Source organism: Petromyzon marinus, chromosome 57 (genome assembly GCF_048934315.1).
Source record: "Petromyzon marinus isolate PM22_M1 ecotype Great Lakes invasive population chromosome 57, UKy_Petmar_22M1.pri1.0, whole genome shotgun sequence".
In the NCBI taxonomy this organism is placed as follows: domain Eukaryota; kingdom Metazoa; phylum Chordata; class Hyperoartia; order Petromyzontiformes; family Petromyzontidae; genus Petromyzon; species Petromyzon marinus.
In genome coordinates, this window is record NC_133723.1 from 7,211,276 (window position 1) to 7,232,241 (window position 20,966).

Sequence of the window (20,966 nt, forward strand, 5' to 3'; positions counted from 1 at the left end):
GGGCCGGTCATTAGAACATTGCTCAGGTATGGAAAACTCTCCACTCACACACAGGCACGCACGCACACACACATAAAAACACACACAGGCACACACACAGGAACACAAAGACAAAGATCCCCCGTATAGCCTTAACAGACTGTAGGGGCAAGTGCTGTTAGCGAGCACCTATGAAGGCCGGAACAGTACACGAGGGGGTGGGTGGCCAGTACCACGCCCGACCGCCTTAGTCTCCCCAGTGGCAATGTTTTTATCCACCGCACCAGGTACTCATTTGAGGCTGAGTCGACCTAGGGGAGGCCCAGGACCGGTTTAGATAATCGTCACTGGTGTTGGCCGTGAGCGGGAATCGAACCCGAGTCACCAAGTTCATAGCGCAGCGCGCTAACCGCTACACTACCGCTCGCACAGGCACACACACATGCGCACACGCGCACACACACACAGGAACACATACACTCAAAGATCTCCTCTTTAGTTTCCCCTAAACCCCTAAATGCGCTTAATGCTGTCGGATCTCGGAAGCCGAGCAGGTGTGAGGCTGGCGAGTGCCAGCCGGGCGTGCGCCAGCGGCAGGCCACGGGACAGCGGGATCGAGCGTTGCTCCCCCTCGCAGCCAGCAGCGCGTCCCGCACGGGTCTTCTCCGGGGTCTCCTCCTCCCCCCACCACCCACCTCATCCTACCCCCTTCCCCCCCACCCACCTCATGCTCCCTACTCTCCCCACTCCTGCTCGTAGCCAGCATCGTGTCCTGCTGGATTTTCTGAGACCTCCTCCTTGCCACCTCCCTCCTCCCCCCCTCTCTCCCTCCTTGCCCCCCCCCACCCCCCTCGTTCCTCCTCCCCTCACCCCTCTTCCCCCTCCCCCTCCTCCTCCCTCCTCCCCCCACACGAAGCCAGCCAACCTCTCGTGATGCCACGGCCAAAACGTCCACATTTGGGAGCGGGGAGCCTCCTAAGAAAAAAAAAATAAAACCGGTCTCGAGACCCGGTGAGTCCTTTGCCACAGGGGAAACAATCCAGAGGCCGGGCGTCACTAGTTACGGTGCCATGACGAAGGCCCATTGCCCGGAACGTCGGTGTTGTTATTTGACACGCGGCGTGTCGAGTGTTGTTGTTGTTGGTTGTTTGTTGGTGATGCACCACTGCCAACGCCGCGGCGGCGGCAGCAGCATCATCATTATCGCCAAATAATTTGGTTACAACGTTGGTTCGAGTTAACGGGTGCGCGACGAGTCGGCGTCAAAGACCGCGCGGAGTCTCTCGGATTACTCGTAACCTCGAGGTCACGTTGCATTTTACTTCCCCCCCCCCCCCCCCGAGAAAAATACAAAATAATAAAGTTAACTTGTAACGGGACGACGCAGAACGGTGTCCCCTAGTGAGAGAGAGGACGACTCGGATAGGACCACTCAGAGGGGCGACTCAGAGAGGACGACTCAGAGGGACGACTCGGATAGGACCACTCAGAGGGACGACTCAGAGAGGACCACTCAGAGGGACGACTCGGATAGGACCACTCAGAGAGGACGACTCAGAGAGGACGACTCAGAGAGGACGACTCAGAGGGACGACTCAGAGAGGACGACTCAAAGGGACGACTCGGATAGGACCACTCAGAGGGACGACTCAAAGAGGACGACTCAGAGGGACGACTCAGAGGGACGACTTAGAGAGGACGACTTAAGAGAGACGACTCAGAGGGTGACTCAGAGGGACGACTCAGAGAGGACGACTCAGAGAGGACGACTCAGAGGCGCCAGGAGGAAGCACCACAGGCGAGGCGTGGGAAAGCAGCAGCAGCAGCAGCCACGCAGTCCGAGTTGTTGCCAAATCACTCCCAAGCTCTGTGGTCCGCTATATACCAAGGTGTTTATCAGTCAATTAAACAGAGTGCGTACACGCGCGGGAGGAAACCGGGGCACCCCGAGAAAGCCCAAGCGTGCGAGGGGGCAACGCTCTATCCCCCGTGGATGGGTGAGCCAGAGTGGGTGAGAGCACGTCGGGTAATTCCACGAAAGGGCGGTTTGCAGGGTAGATTTGGCGAAATTGGCGGGCGGCCGGACGCTCACCTGCACACGGCCTCGGCGCTGAAGTGCTGCGAGCTTCGCCCGTCGACGACCACGAGGTCCGGGTGGGAGGCCAGGACGAGGTTGAGCGCCGCCTCGGCGGAGTGGGCGATGGCGCAACGGTAGGCGGCGCGCTCGCACGCCCACCAGAACCCGTCGCTCTGGCTGTCCTCGCGCGCAAACACCAGCAGCGCCTGCCGGCGGCACCGACGCCGCCACCGCAGGGAGGGAGGGATGGGGGGAGGGAGGCGGCAACGACGTCATCGTCGTCGTCACGGTCGTCGGCACGATCAACAACGTCATTGTCGTCGTCGGCTCGATCGACGACGTCATCGTCGTCGTCTTCGTCACGGTCGTCGGCACGATCAACGACGTCATTGTCGTCATCGTCGGCACGATCAACGACGTCATCGTCGTCGTCTTCGTCACGGTCGTCGGCACGATCAACGACGTCATTGTCGTCGTCGGCTCGATCAACGACGTCATCGTCGTTGTCTTCGTCACGGTCGTCGGCACGATCAACGACGTCATTGTCGTCGTCGGCTCGATCGACGACGTCATCGTCGTCGTCTTCGTCACGGTCGTCGGCACGATCAACGACGTCATTGTCGTCATCGTCGGCACGATCAACGACGTCATCGTCGTCGTCTTCGTCACGGTCGTCGGCACGATCAACGACGTCATTGTCGTCGTCGGCTCGATCAACGACGTCATCGTCGTTGTCTTCGTCACGGTCGTCGGCACGATCAACAACGTCATTGTCGTCGTCGGCTCGATCGACGACGTCATCGTCGTCGTCTTCGTCACGGTCGTCGGCACGATCAACGACGTCATTGTCGTCATCGTCGGCACGATCAACGTCGTCGTCGTCGTCATCACGGTCGTCGGCACGATCAACAACGTCATTGTCGTCGGCGGCTCGATCGACGACGTCATCGTCGTCGTCGTCGTCACGGTCGTCGGCACGATCAACAACGTCATTGTCGTCGTCGGCTCAATCGACGACGTCATCGTCGTCGTCTTCGTCACGGTCGTCGGCACGATCAACGACGTCATTGTCGTCGTCGTCGGCTTGATCAACGACGTCATCGTCGTCGTCTTCGTCACGGTCGTCGGCACGATCAACGACGTCATTGTCGTCGTCGGCTCGATCGACGACGTCATCGTCGTCGTCTTCGTCACGGTCGTCGACACGATCAACGACGTCATTGTCATCGTCGTCGGCACGATCGACGACGTCATCGTCGTCGTCGTCACGGTCGTCGGCACGATCAACGTCGTCATCGCCATAGTCGGTGTGGTTGCTTGCACGGTGTCATTGTGATGATGTGACGATGGTCAGGCCAGGCGCTGAGTCACGTTGTGCCGTGCAGGGATAGCTGCCACTGGGGGTGCCCCTAGGCTAGACCACACAGCTTGCCACGAACGAACCACAATACCTTAGCTGATCTCGTTAAGGAGCATAAACCGCAGCAGCAGCAGCGGCTTTTGGCTGTTAGCCATCGAACAAAGATGGTGGTCACCGCATCGTGTGGCCGTCTGGAACGCTCTTCTTTCCAATATTAGGAATCCGCTGGAGCGATGATGCACTTCTTCTTTGGTTCTTTCGGTAAAGTCACGTAGAATGAGAATAAAATAATAAATTGATAAAATAAAATAACACAATAATATTCTCACGACGTTTCGGCCACAACACAAGCGGCCTTCAACAGCGCTGTCCTACCAGACAGTCTCGTCCCTTCACCTGATGAAGGCCGCTTGTGTTGTGGCCGAAACGTCGTGAGAATATTATTGTGTTATTTTATTTTATCAATTTATTACTTTATTCTCATTGTACGTGACTTTACCGAAAGAACCAAAGAAGATGAATCCTTGCAGTCACGAAAGCTTTAAATCGATGATGCACTTTTAAATCATCATCTAGATTGACAAACTCATTTCATTAGAACTGCTTTATGAGTTTAGTTTGTTGTGCTTCACCGGCACCTCCATTTAGCACGGTTGGCTACGTACGGTGCGAAAGAAGTTCAACGTACAAACTGCACATACATTCACATCGACTGACACTACCCATAGACTCAACACTGCACCTCCGATTAGTACGGTTGGCTACGTACGGCGCGAAAGAAGCTCAACGTACATGGCAATCACCACCCCCTACTGGCAGACTAACGCCCGCCTGCAAGGCCAGGCGCTGAGCTACACTGCGTGCTGGGCAGGGACAGCTGCCACTATGGGAGGGGGGGGGGGGTCCTCTTTCAATGTTTGAGATGTGGTCTTAAGTCGTTTTGAGTTGTCGAGGCATTAGAGCAAAGCACAATATAAATATTACCACGATTAACGTCGCTGCAATTCTTCTCAACCCGTGTCCATCATCGCCGAAGCCATCACGGCGATCAATGATCATTCTCATCAATGGCATCGTAATCATCACGATTACCGTTTCGGTCACTATTAGCCTCGGTGTCACCATCACTATCATCATTATGATCATAGATATTACATACCTGTCAACCCCTTATCAGTGCCCTACCTTATTAAAGACCAATTCAGACCTTATTGGTCACCCCGTGCCCCTTATATATCTCAGCGTTCATCCTACAAAGTCCCATCACAAGGGAGATACACAAATAGACAAACCATTTTTTGTGCCCGTATTGAAACGGCTGAAAACTCAATTTCCTTGTACAACAATACGGGTAAACCGTATGGGTTGACAGGTATGATATTATTATAAGGTGTATAGAGGGCTTGAGATGACGATGATTATGGTGATGATTGTTGTCATCATCATCACCATTATCCCAAAAAATAACAAAGACTCCCCGTGTAGACTACACAGGCTCATACTCTTTCGGTTCTTTCGGTAAAGTCACGTAGGTAGAATTTTTTTTTTATAATAGATGACGACGTTCCGATCGCAACACAATGCAATCGTCATCAGGTGAGAAACTGCTGATGACGGTTTCTCGTGTTGCGATCGAAACGTCGTGATCTATTATCTTTTTTTCTACCCACGTGACTTTACCGAAATAACCAAAGAGTGTGGATTGCTGCAGTTACGAAAGCTTCAAATCAACTACACAGGCTGTTGGGACAAGTGCCTTGAGCCAGCGCCGACAAAGGCTGGCTCGGCACGCAGGGCGCGGCGGTGGTGGCGGTGGTGGTGGTGGTGTAGCTACCGACCACACCCGACCACCTTTGTCTCCCCAGTGCTAACATTTTACACGCTGCAGCAACTGCTCATTTCAGGCGGAGTCGACCTTGGTGGGGAGGGCTGAGCGCTGGCAACTGAATCGCGCGTACGCACACGGAAGGAATCCCGGCCTGGTTTGCGCATAGCGACAGCCGGTGCTGTTAGCGAGCACCTATTTATACGGTCCGTCCGAGACAAGGCAGCCGTGGCCGTCGGTACGATATCAGCGTCTCAAGGGCACGGGCGATAAAAGTAAATCCAACCTACGTGGGAGCGTGCGTGCACCCGCACCCGCACACGCTTACGCGCACACATACGCACGCGGATACGCACACAAAGACCCCCCCCCCCCCGTGCAGCCTTAATATACTTTTGGGGCAAGTGCTGTTAGTGTATAGGGCGGCGTGGTCAGAACGAGGCAATGGGGAGTGGCGGTGCAGTGGTTTGCGCGCTGCGCTACAAATGCGGCGACCCGCGTTCGATTCCCTACTCTGGGCCAAAACGAGTACCTGTTGCCATGTGTACACGTCACCGCGGGGGAGACAAAGGCGACTGGGCATAGTGCTGGACCCCCACCCCGTGCGTCATGCCCCGCCTTCATAGGTGCTCGCTAACAGCACTTGCCCCAAGTCTATTCACGGCTATACGGGGGGCTTTGTCTTTGTAAGTCTATTCCGTTCAGCTAAACGGGCACGGAACGGGGCTAGGGATGGGGCTGATGCGGGTACAGGAGGACGTGGAGGCTGAGTGGACTTGCCGATGGCCGGTACCAGCGGTGTCAAGATCGGCCTCTGTGGAGGAGGCTCGTGAAGGACGCTACTGGGCAGTTGGAGGCAGTCGCCCTCCAACAACAACGGAGGGCGGAGGAGCGACGCTCACAACAACGAGCGGAGCGCCGGGTGGCTAAAGCGCAGCGAGTCAGGAAAGTCGGGGGGGTGGGGGGCACAGCTGGTGCATCTGCCAGTCATCTCAGTCAGCCAACCCACCTGCGTCTGTCCCGTGACCTCGTCCTCCTGCACCTAGCCTGGCACGGCAGTCAACCCATGGCACCCGGGATTGTCCCGTGAACCCTTCTTCCTGCACCTAGCCTGGCACGGCAGTCAACCCCATGGCACCCGGGTCTGTCCCGTGACCCCCTCTCCTCCTGCACCTAGCCTGGCACGGCAGTCAACCCCATGGCACCCGGGTCTGTCCCGTGACCCCCTCTCCTCCTGCACCTAGCCTGGCACGGCAGTCAACCCCATGGCACCCGGGTCTGTCCCGTGACACTCCTGCCAGCAATCGAGCGCCTTCCACACATCACGTGACGTCCTCAAGGTGCACCTAGCCTGGCACTTGGTGGTGAACGGCGGTTGTTGTTGTTGTTGCTGTGTGAGTGAACGCAGTGGCGGATGCACCGGGAATGCAATATTTATTTATTTTTACTCCACAAATTCTCGGTGCTGCCGCCGCCGCCCTCCGGTCGCCATGACAACCGCTACCCAGGCAACGGTGATGGCCACGCACGCACTCACGGCGGTCACGTGTGCATGCGTGTACTGTACGTGCGCGTACTGTATGCGCGTGTGTGTGTGCGTGCTATATGTACTGTGCGCGCGTGTGTGTGTGTGTGTGTAATGTGTGTGTGTAATGCGTCTGTGTGCATTGTGTGTGTACCGCGCGTGTGTGTGCTGTGCGTGTAATGTGTATATGTATAGTAGTGTGTGATGTGCTGTGTATGCATTGTGTGTGCGTGTGCATTGTGTGTGTGTACTGTTTGTATATGTACTGTGTGTGTGTCTGTACGGTGTATACTATGTCGTGTGTGTGTCTGTCCGAGAACATTAAAGGCACACGAATGTTTGTGGCTATAAGCGAAGTGAAACATAATGAACACGCCTCCGTCGTTCGCGCGTATTAATAGCGGCAACAAAAAGCGACTGAAGGTCAGCCGGCCATTGTAGCACAGTGCTGACGGTCAGCCCCCCGCCGCCCCCTCCCCCACCGCCCCCTCCTTACCCTCTACCCCCCGCCCCTCCTCCCCCCGCCCCTTCTCCCCCAGCCCCCCCACCCCTCCCCCCAGACCCCGCTCCTCCTCCCCCCACCCCCTCCCCCCACACCCTCCCCCACTCCCTCCCCCCACCCCCTCCCACTCCCTCCCCCCACTCATCCTCCCCCTCCCACTCCCTCCCCCACACCCCCTCCCACTCCCTCCCCCACCCCCTCCCACTCCCTCCCCCCGCTCACCCTCCCACCCCCTCCCACCTCCTCCCACCGCCCGCTCATCCTCCCCCCACCCCTCCCCCCACCCCCTCCCCCCACCCCTCCCCGTGTGTGTCTCCATCCCCCTGCTCCCCCACGTCTCTCGGGCTAAAGGGCAACTTGTGACAAAGGCAGCAGCGATCCCCCCCCCCCCGTGTAGCCTCCACAGAGTGACGGGGCAAGTGCTGCCAGGCAGAGCGAGCGAGCAGCTCACCTACGAAGGCCGGCAACGGGCACGCACCCAGGAGGAGGGTGGGGAGGGGGGGTGTGGCCACGCACCCTCCACGCACCACCCACGCACCGCCCACGCACCGCCCACGCACCACCCCACGCACCGCCCACGCACCCCCCACGCACCGCCCCACGCACCACCCCACGCACCGCCCACGCACCCCCCACGCACCACCCCACGCACCACCCACGCACCACCCACGCACCGCCCCACGCACCGCCCACGCACCACCCACGCACCCCCCACGCACCACCCACGCACCGCCCCACGCACCGCCCCACGCACCCCCCACGCACCGCCCCACGCACCACCCACGCACCACCCACGCACCACCCACGCACCGCCCCACGCACCGCCCACGCACCACCCACGCACCCCCCACGCACCACCCACGCACCGCCCCACGCACCCCCCACGCACCCCCACGCACCGCCCACCGCCCCACGCACCCCCCACGCACCGCCCCACGCACCGCCCCACGCACCCCCCACGCACCCCCCACGCACCGCCCACGCACCACCCCACGCACCACCCCACGCACCGCCCCACGCACCGCCCACGCACCACCCACGCACCACCCACGCACCGCCCACGCCTCTGTTGTCTCACCCCAGGAGTATATGTCCCGTCCAACTTATTTCGCACCGCGCGCGGAGCACGGCCGCGCCAAGGGGCCGTCCATAAATGACGTCACGCCATTTGGGACGATTCTTGACCTCCCCCCCCCCCTATCGTCACGCGGCGTCACAAAAAGTCAGACCCCCCCTCACTCAAATATGACGTCACAAAGCTCTGCCCCCCCCCCTCCCACCAAAAAAAGTATTAAACATGCTTCGAATCGCTTTAAACTATTGTTATTGTCGCGCGTATTTAACGTGGCGCTGCACTCTGATGTAGGCGAAAACATTTATTTAAAAATGTATATTTAATTAAGTAGAACGTGTTGTCTATATTTATTTAAAGTTGCGCATTTTGATGTGACGTCACATATCTCAAACCTCCCCCCCCCCTCGTCACACATCGTCACAATTGTCTGACCCCCCCCCCCCCCGGCTGCCCCCCTAGGTGCGTGACGTCATTTACGGACAGTCCCCAATCACGTCGCCGATGCTTACGCACCCGCAACAAGATTACTGTGCTCGCTTAAGGCTGAGTCGACCTAGAGGCGGCCGCGGGGGGGGGGGCGCGCGGTGGGGGTGGGGGGCCCAGGAGCGGGTTCGAATATTCGCCACTGCCATCATTGGGTGGCGAGCCGGTGCCGGAATCCAAACTCGGGTTCTTTGGATGCGGAGCACAAAGTGCCGACCGCTGCACCACTGCTCGAGGTCACATAAAGATACCACCCCGTGCAAGCATTGAACAGGGCGTTGGGGCAAGTGCTGCCAGCGAGCGGCACCGACGAAGGCCGACATGGCACACACACAGGAGGTGGCGGGTGGCGCGCAGCGCACAAACGCACGCACGCCCAGCTATCCAGCCGGCCAACTCACCGTCGCCCGGCTAGCCTCTCGTCTCGCAGGCAAGCACGACAACTGGCCAGTCACTCGGCCGTCAGCTGCTAACTAACCAGTAATCAGCCACTCAGCCAGCCAGCCAGCAAGACGCTGGGCTGGCTAGGCAGACTACTAGACACTCAGCTTGACAGCCAGTTAGGGTGCCAGAACACCAGCCAGTGACATAGCTAGTTGGCTGCGGTGCACGAGATCATTCGTCGGAGAGTTCGGTCAATCAAGACACACAGCTCGGCACCCAAGCTATTAACTGGGCCTCGTTAGCCACGCAGTTGGCCAACAAGTTATCCTACCCGGCCAGACAAAAATATATCCACACACCACCCACTCATAAACCTGGCACCCAGTCATCCAGCCTGCCACCCAACCACCCTGCCACCCACCTACTCATAAACCTGGCACCCACCCATTCACCCTGACACCCATCCACCCTGACACCCACCCACCAATCCACCTTGCCACACACCCATCCATCCATACACTCTGCTACCCAGCCATCCACTCTGTCGCTCACCCGTCCACCCACCCACCCAACATGCTACCCATCCACCCTGCAATCCACCCTGCCACACACATTGTGAGGATTCTGCAATGCAGCTGAAATAACTGCCCTCCACAATGCATGCATCAACAACACACACACACACAAAGGTCCTGCGCAGCCTACATCGACTGTTGGGGTAACCACTGTCACGGAGCGCCGCCGTTATTGTTGCTGCAAGGCAACCGCCACAAGCCACTGGTACTGCTTCAGCCCATCGCTGTCTCGAGGTGGGTGGCTGGGCATGCGATGGGTGGCTGGGAATGAGGTGGGTGGCTGGGCATGCGGTGGGTGGCTGGGCATGAGGTAGGTGGCTGGGCATGAGGTGGGTGGCTGGGCATGCGGTGGATGGCTGGGTATGCGGTGGGTGGCTGGGCATGCGGTGGGTGGCTGGGAATGAGGTGGGTGGCTGGGCATGAGGTCGGTGGCTGGGCATGCAGTGGGTGGCTGGGCATGCAGTGAGTGGCTGGGCATGCGGTGGGTGGCTGGGCATGCGGTGGGTGGCTGGGTATGCGGTGGGTGGCTGGGTATGCGGTGGCTGGGCATACAGACCACGTGACCCCGCCAACACACCTTCACCTACCCTTAAGCGTCCGAGAGAAACACTACGTAGGTCCCATTGTGATTCCCCTACACATCTCTGCCGTAGCAGACGGCCACAAAGTATGACTTCTGTGCGCGACTGCCACGTCCTGAAACCACATCGGGGCTCCACGATCCTCCCCCCCCCCCCCCAGCACGCTGACCTCGCAAGGCGATGCCGACGAATCCCTGCCAGGATCTTTCCTGGCACACCGAGGGGAGCATCGCCCCTGCGGTTGTTACAATCAGTGCAGGGTCCCCACCTCCCCACCCCCCACCCCCTCCCCAACCCGCCCCCCCCCCCTCCCCTCGAGGACATCCTTCCAATCCGTGCGGAACCCCGTCCCCCCGCGGTCAAGACTGTCGTCGTGACGATGTCCTGCTGGGGCGCCACCCGCACACGATCGCCGCTCTCCCTCAGCAGCTCGCTTGGGGAGAGCACGACCCTGGCGGGCCGCTTGACCCTGGCCCCGGCGGTTTGGATCGCCCTTCGCCCCTCCTCGGCAGCAGATGGCACCGAATCGCAGCCGTCCGCTCGCTCGCTCGCTCACGGGGCGGAGGGCGACGGCTAATTGCTCCGAAATGTTGGGGCTCCAACAAAGCTTTCAGAGTCAGCTCTCGCCCCCCACCCCCCCCCACCCACCCGACGACCGACAAGATTCCTCCTCTCCCAGTAAACCTTGAGGACCCGAGATTTAACCCGTTGGGGGGGGGGGGGGGGGGGGCTCTCGCGACCAATGTTGTCCTCGCAGCGCCACACTAGCTCCAATCTCGATTGGGGGGGGGGGGGGGGCTGAAGATCTGAAGATCGGATCGCCCCGCTCTTTCGCTTGAGGGTGGGAAAAATCGAGCGGCAGGTTTATTTACGGACTGAGTTGAGAGTGTAACCTGTGATGGTAGGCCACCGAGGCGGTTTCTACCTCCTCAGCAACCCGCCGCTATGCTGCATCCCCGCAGCGTAGCGCGACTCCCCGAAATCCCGAGCCAAAGCTGCGGTAAAACCTCCAAATTCTTAGGCGAGGGCTATTCTAGATAATAAAACTACTTTCATTTATTCCACCAGGCAAGGCCCACCGAGCTACGTAGCGACCTGGCTATCACAAATGACGGCTCCACAAAGTGGCTTATCGCCGCGTGGAAATTTATAGCAGGAGCCAAAGACTCTAAACGCACATTTCTAAATGTGGGGGGGGGGGGGGGGGAAACCGGAGGACCCGGAGAAAAATCCACACGTCCACGGGAAGCGAGAGAGGCACGCAGGCTCCAAATAGACAGGCATCAGGGTCGGGATCGAACCCATGACCTCCTGTATATCAGGCGAGGTAGCTAACATCTCGCCACCATGGCGCTCGAGGAAGAACAGGCCGAGTCGCTTTCTCTCTCCCGTCAGCCAGGGAGCTCTGGACCGCGTAGGACCCAACGCAGCCACCTAGCATCTGCGCCAGCCACAGTCCTGAACCCCACCTACTTCCCCTCCACATCAGCAAGAGGTGGGGTAGAGAGGGGGGTGTAGGAATGGTGCCAAAAGGAGCAGTGCGCGACGCTCAAACTCGTAACTCTCATGGGCCATTGCGGGGTTTGAGTGGGGGTCCTAGGTTGGACGCCCCCTCCACCACCACCACCACCACGGTCTAAGAATGGCAGCTACCAAACTAACGGGGCTGCAAGCCGAGCAGGAATCGAAAGGCCTCCGACCGTTGTCTGCCGATGGCACCGGCCTGGCCCTGTGCCTTCGTACGTCCAGCTGCTCCGGCGCCATTGTCGCCCGCACGTCTCTCGTCTGGGGATCCAGGGTCACCGAACAATCACCCCGAGCGACTGTAACGAACGCCAGGACGCGCGGGGTCACGCGCTACACAAAGGGCCCCCCCCCCCCCGCCCACCACGACCGCCCCCCTTCCCCACGGAGAGCCGGAGCAGACTGTCGGGGCGAGTGCCGTTAGCGAGCAGCGGCGGCACCTATGAAGGCCGTCGCGGCACGCGGCGGGAGTGGGTGATCAACACCCCGCCCGGTGGTGTTCACGTTCACGTACCAGGTGCTAATTCAGGTCGAGTCGACCTAAGGGAGGTCCAGGACTGGTTCACCCACCGGTGTTCGCCGTGGCCGGCAATTGAACCCGGATCGTCGCAGTGCTAACCACTGCGCCACCGCTCCCCCAGCGCACACGCACTCCCACGCACGCACAAAATAAGATCACCCGTGTAGCCTTAACAGACTGTAGGGGCAAGTGCTGTTAGCGAGCAGCTGTAAAGGCCGGAACGGTACACGAGGGGGTGGGTGGCCAGTACCACGCTCGACCGCCTTTGTCTCCCCATTGGCGATGTTTACACACCGCAGCAGGTACTCATTTGAGGCTGAGTCTACCTAGGGAGGGCCCAGGACCGGTTCAGATAAATCGTCACTGGCTGTTTGGCTGTAAGCGGGAATCGAACCCGTGTCGCCGGATTCATAGCGCAGCGCGCTAACCGCTACAACACCGCTCCCCACACACACACGCACACACGCACGCACACCCCAGCGCCCTTCTCCTCGTGTCCCCTCCACCCCGTGTGTCTTCCTGCGTCCTCCCCCTACACCCGGCCCGGTCACCGCCATGGCAACGGCACAACAAACACCGAACGCGTGCGGCTCGTGACCTTTGACCCCATGCGCCCCCCCCCCCCCCCGCCGCACCATCTCCTATTGACTGGCTCGCATGGTAACCAATCCGACTGACCCGACTGCGCAAATGACTGACCAGCCGAGTGGCAGCTGTCCCGGCTGGCTGACCGACTTCACTGCCTGGGGAATAAATATCATTGGGTTCCTGTCCAGCCGACAGGGTGGGGACGCTCCCCCGCCTCGCAGCGGAGACACCACGAGGGAGCGCCCCCTTTACTTAACCCCAGCACTGGAGCACGTGGGGGGGGGGGGGGGTGCAGTGGACACCACGTGGCGTCCCTTCATTTCGGTCCGGTGCAGTCTTCCTTTAATAACCCCCCTCCCCCCCCCCCACCGTTACAAACGTAAACAGTGCCGAACCCCCAATAGGGGGTGGTGGTCTCCCCTCCTCCGCCTCCGCCCCCGACGGCATCCTTGATTTAACCGTGCCTGACAGGAACCCGAAGGAGGATCCACAGTGCCCCCCCCCCCCCGGGAGCAACGCACACACCACGTGGGCCTCCTTTATTTCACCTTGCCGAGCTCCACCGCTACACCACAGCACCACAGCACCCTCGAGCAAGATAGACTGGGAGGCGCCCCCCATGAATATAACGGTGCCAAGCACCGAAGCTGAAGAGCCCGCTCGTGACGGAGACCTGGCTCCTGACAGTGAGGAGAGATGAGAGCATCAACAGCGGAGGGGCACAGAAGGGCGACGCTCACAACAACGGGCGGAGCGCCGGGCGGATAAAACGCAGCGAGGTGGCACTGTAATGGGGGGGGGGGGGGGGGGGAGTGCCGGCACAGCTGGTGCCTCTGCCGGTCATCTCAGTCGGCCAACACCATGGCACCTGAGTCTGTCCCGTGACCTCCTGCCAGCAGCGAGCCTTCCCGAACTCACAAAGGTCATGGTGACGTTCCAGCCACTCCGTGGCGAACGGCAGCTTTGTTATTGTTGGTGTGTGTGTGTTTGTACACGCACGCGCGTATGCCAACTGTGCCAGCCTGTTGACACAGTGTGTAGCACAGGTGGCGCATCTGCCAACCATCTCAGTCCAGTTGATCCGTAACACCTGGGTCCGACCCGCGACCTCCTGCCAGCGCAGAGAGCCTCCCCAACTTCGCGCGACGGACTCAACGTGCACCTAGCCTGGCACGTAATTTAATTCGTAACACCTGGGTCGGCCCCGCGGCCTCCTGCCAGCGCAGAGAGCCTCCCCCACTTAGCGCGACGCCCTCAACGTGCACCTAGCCTGGCACAAGCGCCGTGGTGACGCCAAACACGCCGCTCGGCGGCGAAACGCGGCCGAGCGGCGGTTGTTGTTGTCGCCGCTGTTTGTTTAATGTTGTTGTTGTTGTTGTCGCTGCTGTTTGTTGTTGTTGTTGTACGCACGCGTGCGGTTCGGCGCGCGGGCATCGAACCGCGGGCGCCTGCTAGGGCGCGCACGCGGAGGCGGTCGCGTGCTGGTGTACGTGCGAGCGAGAGCGTGCGCGCCTCCTCTCTCCTGTAAACAACCGGGAGAAGGCCACTTCCCGTGACCACGGACACCACTTTTTTTTATATATAGACAAGAAATAATAAAAACAAAAGCGGCATCATTATTTTTTTTTTAACCCAACGCGTAAACACGGCCCCCTCGAATTCTCCGCCGAGGGGACGATCGTGCGTCAGTTCCACCGCCAGTTGTGCAAGTGCTACCTCCGTCGTTCTTCCGCAGGAGCTCTGTCCCGTTCATTCGCGAAATTTTATATGGTCCAAATAAAAAAAAATGTAATCACCCCAAGGGAATTTTTTTTTTTTTGTTAGGCAGCCCTCGCCCAGATCAATGTGCTGTACTTGGGACGCCAAGGTGGCAAGGTGTGTTAGACCAGAGGCGTTCCTCTGGTCTAACACCGTTGTGAGACGAGGCTCAAAAGAAAGCTGTCTCTGGTGTGGGCCAATCAGTTACAAAGACAATGCCACATATATTATCAGAGTGTGTTTTTTTTTGTTTGCATTCTGACCACAAGTATTGTGGTGAATGCAGACGTGATTCCTCTTGCAATAGGTTTCAGTTTGGTGTTTTAACATCTTAACACAACTGTTTTGTTGCCAGAAAAAAGGGGAAAAATGTATTCTCATATTTTGGTACTGGCAATGAAGTTTCATTCCTTTCAATCTATATAGATAAAAGGGAAATTTGTGAATGTGTGTGTCTGTTCGAAATGTCTAGCATACTTCCCGACATGCAACAAACTTAAAATTTGGCTTGTGGGTAGCTTCCAGACTGTACACAATACAAAAAGTATAAAAATAGACTTTTGTATTTTGGGCGGGGGGGGGGGGGAAATAATGGATATATTTTCCACGGCAAGTGAGCGGTGACGTCACATCTGTGATGTCACCCGCACGCGGCAGCGTCACGCAGTGTGCCTGCTGACGTCACGCATCCCCCCCCAACCCTCCGCGTAGGCAGTGTATTAATCCAAGACAAGAATCTAAGTTCCGGGCGAAGCCGTGTATTAGTAAAGCTAGCAGTCTATATAATGTTGTTTGTCTCTGTAATAATAATAATAATTTATATTTATAAAGTGCCCTTAAACAATCGTTCTCAGGGTCGCTATGCATCGAAAGTGCGGGAAATAGTTTCACGTCAACTCAGGAAAGAAGAACAACAAGACGTGAGGAAGGCGGTTGAAAAGAACTCAAGCGAGAGAAAGCTATTTTAAAACAGATGCGATTTTTAGTCGAGATTTGAAGAATTGCCAAGTGTCTCGGAAGTCCCCTGACCTCGAAGGGGGAAGGAGAGTTATAGTTTCGGTGCCGCAGTTGCAAAGGCGCCATCACCGCCCCGAGTGTGTAGAGCCCAGAGACCGTGGGGACAGTGAGCGGTGCACAATCGGAGGATCTTAATGACACTTGATGGAATATACGTGGCTGAAGGAGGCCATGAACATAGGGGGAGGAGCGAGTCCATTTAAGGCCTTGGATGCCAGCCTAACAAAATCTTAAAATCAATACGGAGCGGAGGGGGGGAGGTACGGACGGGGAGCCGGCGAAGGGGCACAGGCGAGTGATGCGCTTGCATCTCATCGTTGCTTTTAATGCGCGGCTCGCTACACTTTAGCCCGTGCTGCCCGTCAGTTTCGTCGTCACGAAGTCGGCCGCCGCGTTTCGCTCTTCGCCCAATCCTGGCCACCTGGCTCAAAATCCTCAATAAGCCGAGGGGGAAGCGCTCACGAGCTCACCGAAATCGACTACGTAAAATGAACTACACAAAACATAACTAACGAACTAAATAAAAAACTGGATAAAATCAACTAAATAAAACAACTAACTAACTAAACAAACTAGTGAACGCTCAGTGGACCACGACAGGTGGGGAGAGCAAAGGGGAGGGGGCGGGGAAGGGGGGGGCAAAGCCCAACGAGCTCAAAGGGGGTGGCCCCCCAAATTCATGATATAAAAAAAACAACGGACAGAGGGAGAGATGCAACAATACTAAGCCCCGAATTGAAAATCCAACTAACCACGGACGAGATAATTAATGTAAACAAACCGATTAATCGCCGCCATCTATGCAGCGCCGGTCTGCATTCTCCCGGACCTCACGGCATCTCTTTCATCTGCATCTCCCTTCTCTCAGCTCTCTGCAGCTCCATCTCCTGCCCACATCTCTCCGATCTCAGATATTACACTCCACAGACACGCAGAGGCAAAGATCCCCCGCATATAGCCTTAAGAGAATTATGAGACAAGTGCTGCTAGCGAGCAGCACCCACATGAAGGCCGGCATGGCGCATGAGAGGGTGGGTTGCCAGCCCCACGCCCGGCTGCCTTTGTATCCCAAGTGCTGATCGTACCTGGTACTCATTTAAGACCGAGTCATCGTTGGTCGCGAGCGGGAATCGAACTCGGGTCGCCGGGCTCGCGGATCGCAGTGCCGGGTTCGAGGCGCAGTGCGCTAACCGCTGCGCCGCCGCTCCCCACCGACGCAGACGCACGCACGCAAATGCCCCGTCCCACCTGAATCGGATCCTGCAGCAGTCGGATCGGTCCAAACGACACCTCCTTTGCCGAGGCCTGCACGCAGACGAGAGAAGACACAGGTGCACTGTGGATGCGGGTGGCGTTTGCGGGCACCTAGTGAGGCCGGCGAGCCATGCACGCACGCACGCTCGCACGCTCGCTCGCCATCGAGAAGGCGAGCGCCGCGCCCACGGGCCCGGTCGCCCGCTCCTCCTTCACCCCGCTCGCCGCGCCGATTCATGCCCGCGCACACATTCGTTGCCACGGCTCAGTTTCGGCTGAGTCGACCTAGAGGGGGTGGGGGGGGGGTGGGTGGGGGGTTGGCGCGGCACAACCAGGAGTCGATCTCGGCTGCTTGGGACCGAGAATGATCGCCACATGCCCCACAGTTACAGCGCCGCCTCAACCCGGCGCCGGCAAGTTCACGCGCGCGTTCGGTGGCCGTGCCGTCCTCACGGGCGCGAGGCCATCGCGGGCCACGTGACGTTCTGCAGGCAGGTGGAGAGTTTGGAATCTGATTGATTGCTTCTGTGGACAGGTGTCTTTTTTACAGGTAACAAGCTGAGATTAGGAGCACTCCCTTTAAGAGTGTGCTCCTAATCTCAGCTCATTACCTGTATAAAAGACAGCTGGGAGCCAGAAATCTTTCTGATTGAGAGGGGGTCAAATACTTATTTCCCTCATTAAAATGCAAATCAATTTATAACATTTTTGATATGCGTTTTTCCTCATGTTTTTTTGTTGTTATTCTGTCGCTCACTGTTCAAATAAACCTACCATTAAAATTATAGACTGATTATTTCTTTGTCAGTGGGCAAACGTACAAAATCAGCAGAGGATCAAATACTTTTTTCCCTCACTGTACATCATTCACCGCTCGACCAGATACATCACTCACCGCTTGACCAGATACATCACTCACCGCTCAACCAGATAAACCATTCACCGCTCGACCAGATACATCACTCACCGCTCGACCAGACACATCACTCACCGCTCGACCAGACACATCACTCACCGCTCGACCAGACACATCATCACCCACCGCTCGACCAGATACATCACTTAACAAGCTAAAACACTCGCCACTAAACCAGAAGAGCCGCTCACCACTCGAGCGCATGGTGCACTCACCACCCCCAGAGTGATTTAAATACAGCTCGTTGTTGTTGTCGTCATCGTCAACGCCTCTTGTTGTTATCATTAGAGGGAGTGGTGGCTAGCCCAGCGACTGGGTCACCGGGTCACCGGGCCAGTCACCGAGCTCGATGCCTGGCCACGGCCCAACACCAGCTACGAGCGACACCGTGCATTGCTCACAAACCCTCCGGCCCGCCTGCCCGCCGCGGCTTCACCAGCGACACGCGCTGCCCGGGTGCGGTGAAGTACGGTCGGAGACAACCGCCACGGGCGGTGTGACGCTATCATCCTCCCTTTTCTTAAAGACGCCTCGCCGCTCGGCCGGCTGGGACGCTCACCGCTCAACCAGAGAGGAAACCCCATCTCCGAGAGGGTATTTGGCCTAATCTTCCGCGCTGGCCCAGGCGTCCAGGAAGAGGCGGTGGGTTATCCCCTTTTTACCCCACCGGTGGTGGTGTGGGTTGGGTGGGGGGGGGGAGATTTAATAAACTTTGCTTTCAACTGCCGCGCCGGGAGGTTGAACCGGCGACCGCTGAATAGCGAACGGAACGTGCCGTCGTTGTTCCCCAGTGTCGTGTTATTATTATTAATATCGTCACACAACGAAAAAATCCGAGGGCGTTAGTGTTCAATGTCTTGGAAAGACTTAAGGGCGTTTGTCCGGACAGCCGCTGCCCCGCGTCAACGAGACGACGATCCTGGGAAAGCCAGGACACAGGTGGCAACCTGATCCAAAGATCCCCCCCCGTGTAGCCTGAACAGACCGTTTGGCGCCAGTGATGTCAGCAAGTAGCGCCTATGAAGTCCGGCACGCCACACAAGGGGCGTCGGGTGGCCTATGCCACGCCCGGCCGCCTTTGTCTCCCCAGCGGCGATGATTTTTTTACGCACCGCACGAGGTGCTCATTTGGGGGCTGAGTCGACCTAGGGGAGGCCCAGGACAGGTTCAGATATTCGTCACCGGTGTTAGCCGTGAGCGGGAATTGAATTTGGGTCGCTGGGTTTGTAGCGCCGCCGCTCCCTTTAAACCCTATCCACACGCGCACACACACACAGACAGACACGGTGGACAGCACTGTCTCCCTAAGGGCGGCTTACAGACGCGCGCACACACGCGCACACACACGCGCGTGCACACACGCGCGCACACACGCGCGCGCACACACGCGCACACACACGCGTGCACACACACGCGCGCGCAGACAGAGCCTCGGGCGGGTCCAGCGAGAGACCGGCCCGCAGCGTAAATATTTGCGCTAATTAAATCACGCCATTTTCCACCGAGGAGGCTCGTTAAGGACACACAGAGGAATTGGCAGAGGGAAATCGGGCAGAAATTGGGGGCGGGACGCGTCACGACAACCACCGACGAGGAGAGAGCGAGAGAGAGGGAGGGAGATGAAGCCGTCGAGGGAGTCGCGACCGAGAGAAAGGAAACGGAGCAGGTGGTGATGGCGACGGCAGCGGGACGAGGTCGCAGAGTTCGGAGGTCGTGACTGGGCAGGAACAGGCCGCACATTTATTTTTCCACTGCACAACTGAGCCGTGCCGTCGTTGTTCGTTGGTTTTTTTGTCTTTTGTCCCCGGCTGCGGAAAAAGCCGTGTCAACCGACGTCGCACGTGATAACGGACAGGTGAAGATGATCGGCAGACGATTGCGCAGACGATTGCGTGGAGTCGCGCGTTGCGTTCCAACGTCGCAACGCAACCGAATGTGTCATCAGCCCCACCCCCTGGCCCTGCTTGGAAATCAGAGCCGGATTCGGATGTCTTGTGTGTGTGTCACGGATTGGGTCTGACTCGGCTTGGCAAACGGCCAGTGGAAGGAAAAATAACACCAGTACGGTGAGAGCCCTGCCTGCACTGGCATCGTTCGGATGTGCCAGTGGAAAAACTACCAGTGCTGTGAGAGCCCTGCGCTGGCACGGTTTGGATGTGCCAGTGGAAAAAACTACCAGTACTGTGAGAGCCCTGCACTGGGCATGGTTTGGATGTGCCAGTGGAAAAACTACTAGTGCTGTGAGAGCCCTGCACTGGCACGGTTTGGATGTGCCAGTGGGAGAAAAAAACTACCAGTACTTTGAGGGCCCTGCGCTGGTACGGTTTTGCATGTGGCAGTGGAAAATGGGCTGAGGAACAGAAAAAAAGACTTTTGCCCAGCAGTGGCAAATTACCGACTGACATCAGCAACTCGTGAAGGCAGCATCGCGCATCCTTGAATTATTCACGAACTGTGATTTTTTGTTATTGTTTGCTTTCGCTTTCAATCCCAGCCGCGCAAATCCCAGGCATCGCGTCGCGAGAAGAGGACGTTTAATTCAAAATGGAGGTTTTTTTGGGGGTTAGAGAGAGCATAAATATAAATGTGTCGTGAAACCCGCCAACACCCGGCACAGCCCATTAGTACGGGCTTGTCACGTAAACGGAACATAACAGGTTTTTTATTGGGTTAGATCGTGTAAATATGAATGTGTTGTGAAACCCGCCACCACCCGACACAGCCAATTTAGTAAGGCTTGGTGGCTGGGAGATGTTAACTCCCCCACCTGGTATACAGGAGGTAGTGGTTCGATCCCGACCCTCACACCTGCTGTATATTTGGAGTTCTCCCCGTAGTCACTTGGGTTTATTACCGGGTCCTCTGGCTTTTCCCTCCACATCTAGAATCAACATCACATGTTTCGAGTATTTGGCCGCGTTAAATGTCCACGTGATAAGCCACTTCATTGGGCTATCATTTGTGATAGCCAGGTCGCTTCTGAAAAAGAGCTACGTAGCTCAGTGGGCATTACTTGGTAAAAT

The 20,966-nt window shown here is 57.7% G+C and overlaps 1 protein-coding gene across 4 annotated transcripts in view; it reads right to left on the reverse strand.

Moving 5' to 3' along the window:
• LOC116954942 (high affinity cAMP-specific and IBMX-insensitive 3',5'-cyclic phosphodiesterase 8B-like) overlaps positions 1-20,966 on the reverse strand; it is an 80,552-nt gene that overhangs the window by 26,012 nt on the left and 33,574 nt on the right. For all 4 annotated transcript variants that reach the window (XM_076052727.1, XM_076052726.1, XM_076052725.1 and 1 more), the window contains 2 exons: positions 17,022-17,078; positions 2,072-2,262 (listed from right to left, as the gene is read on the reverse strand). In XM_076052727.1, coding sequence (XP_075908842.1) covers positions 2,072-2,262; positions 17,022-17,078 — 248 coding nt within the window. The remainder of the gene's footprint in view (positions 1-2,071; positions 2,263-17,021; positions 17,079-20,966) is intronic.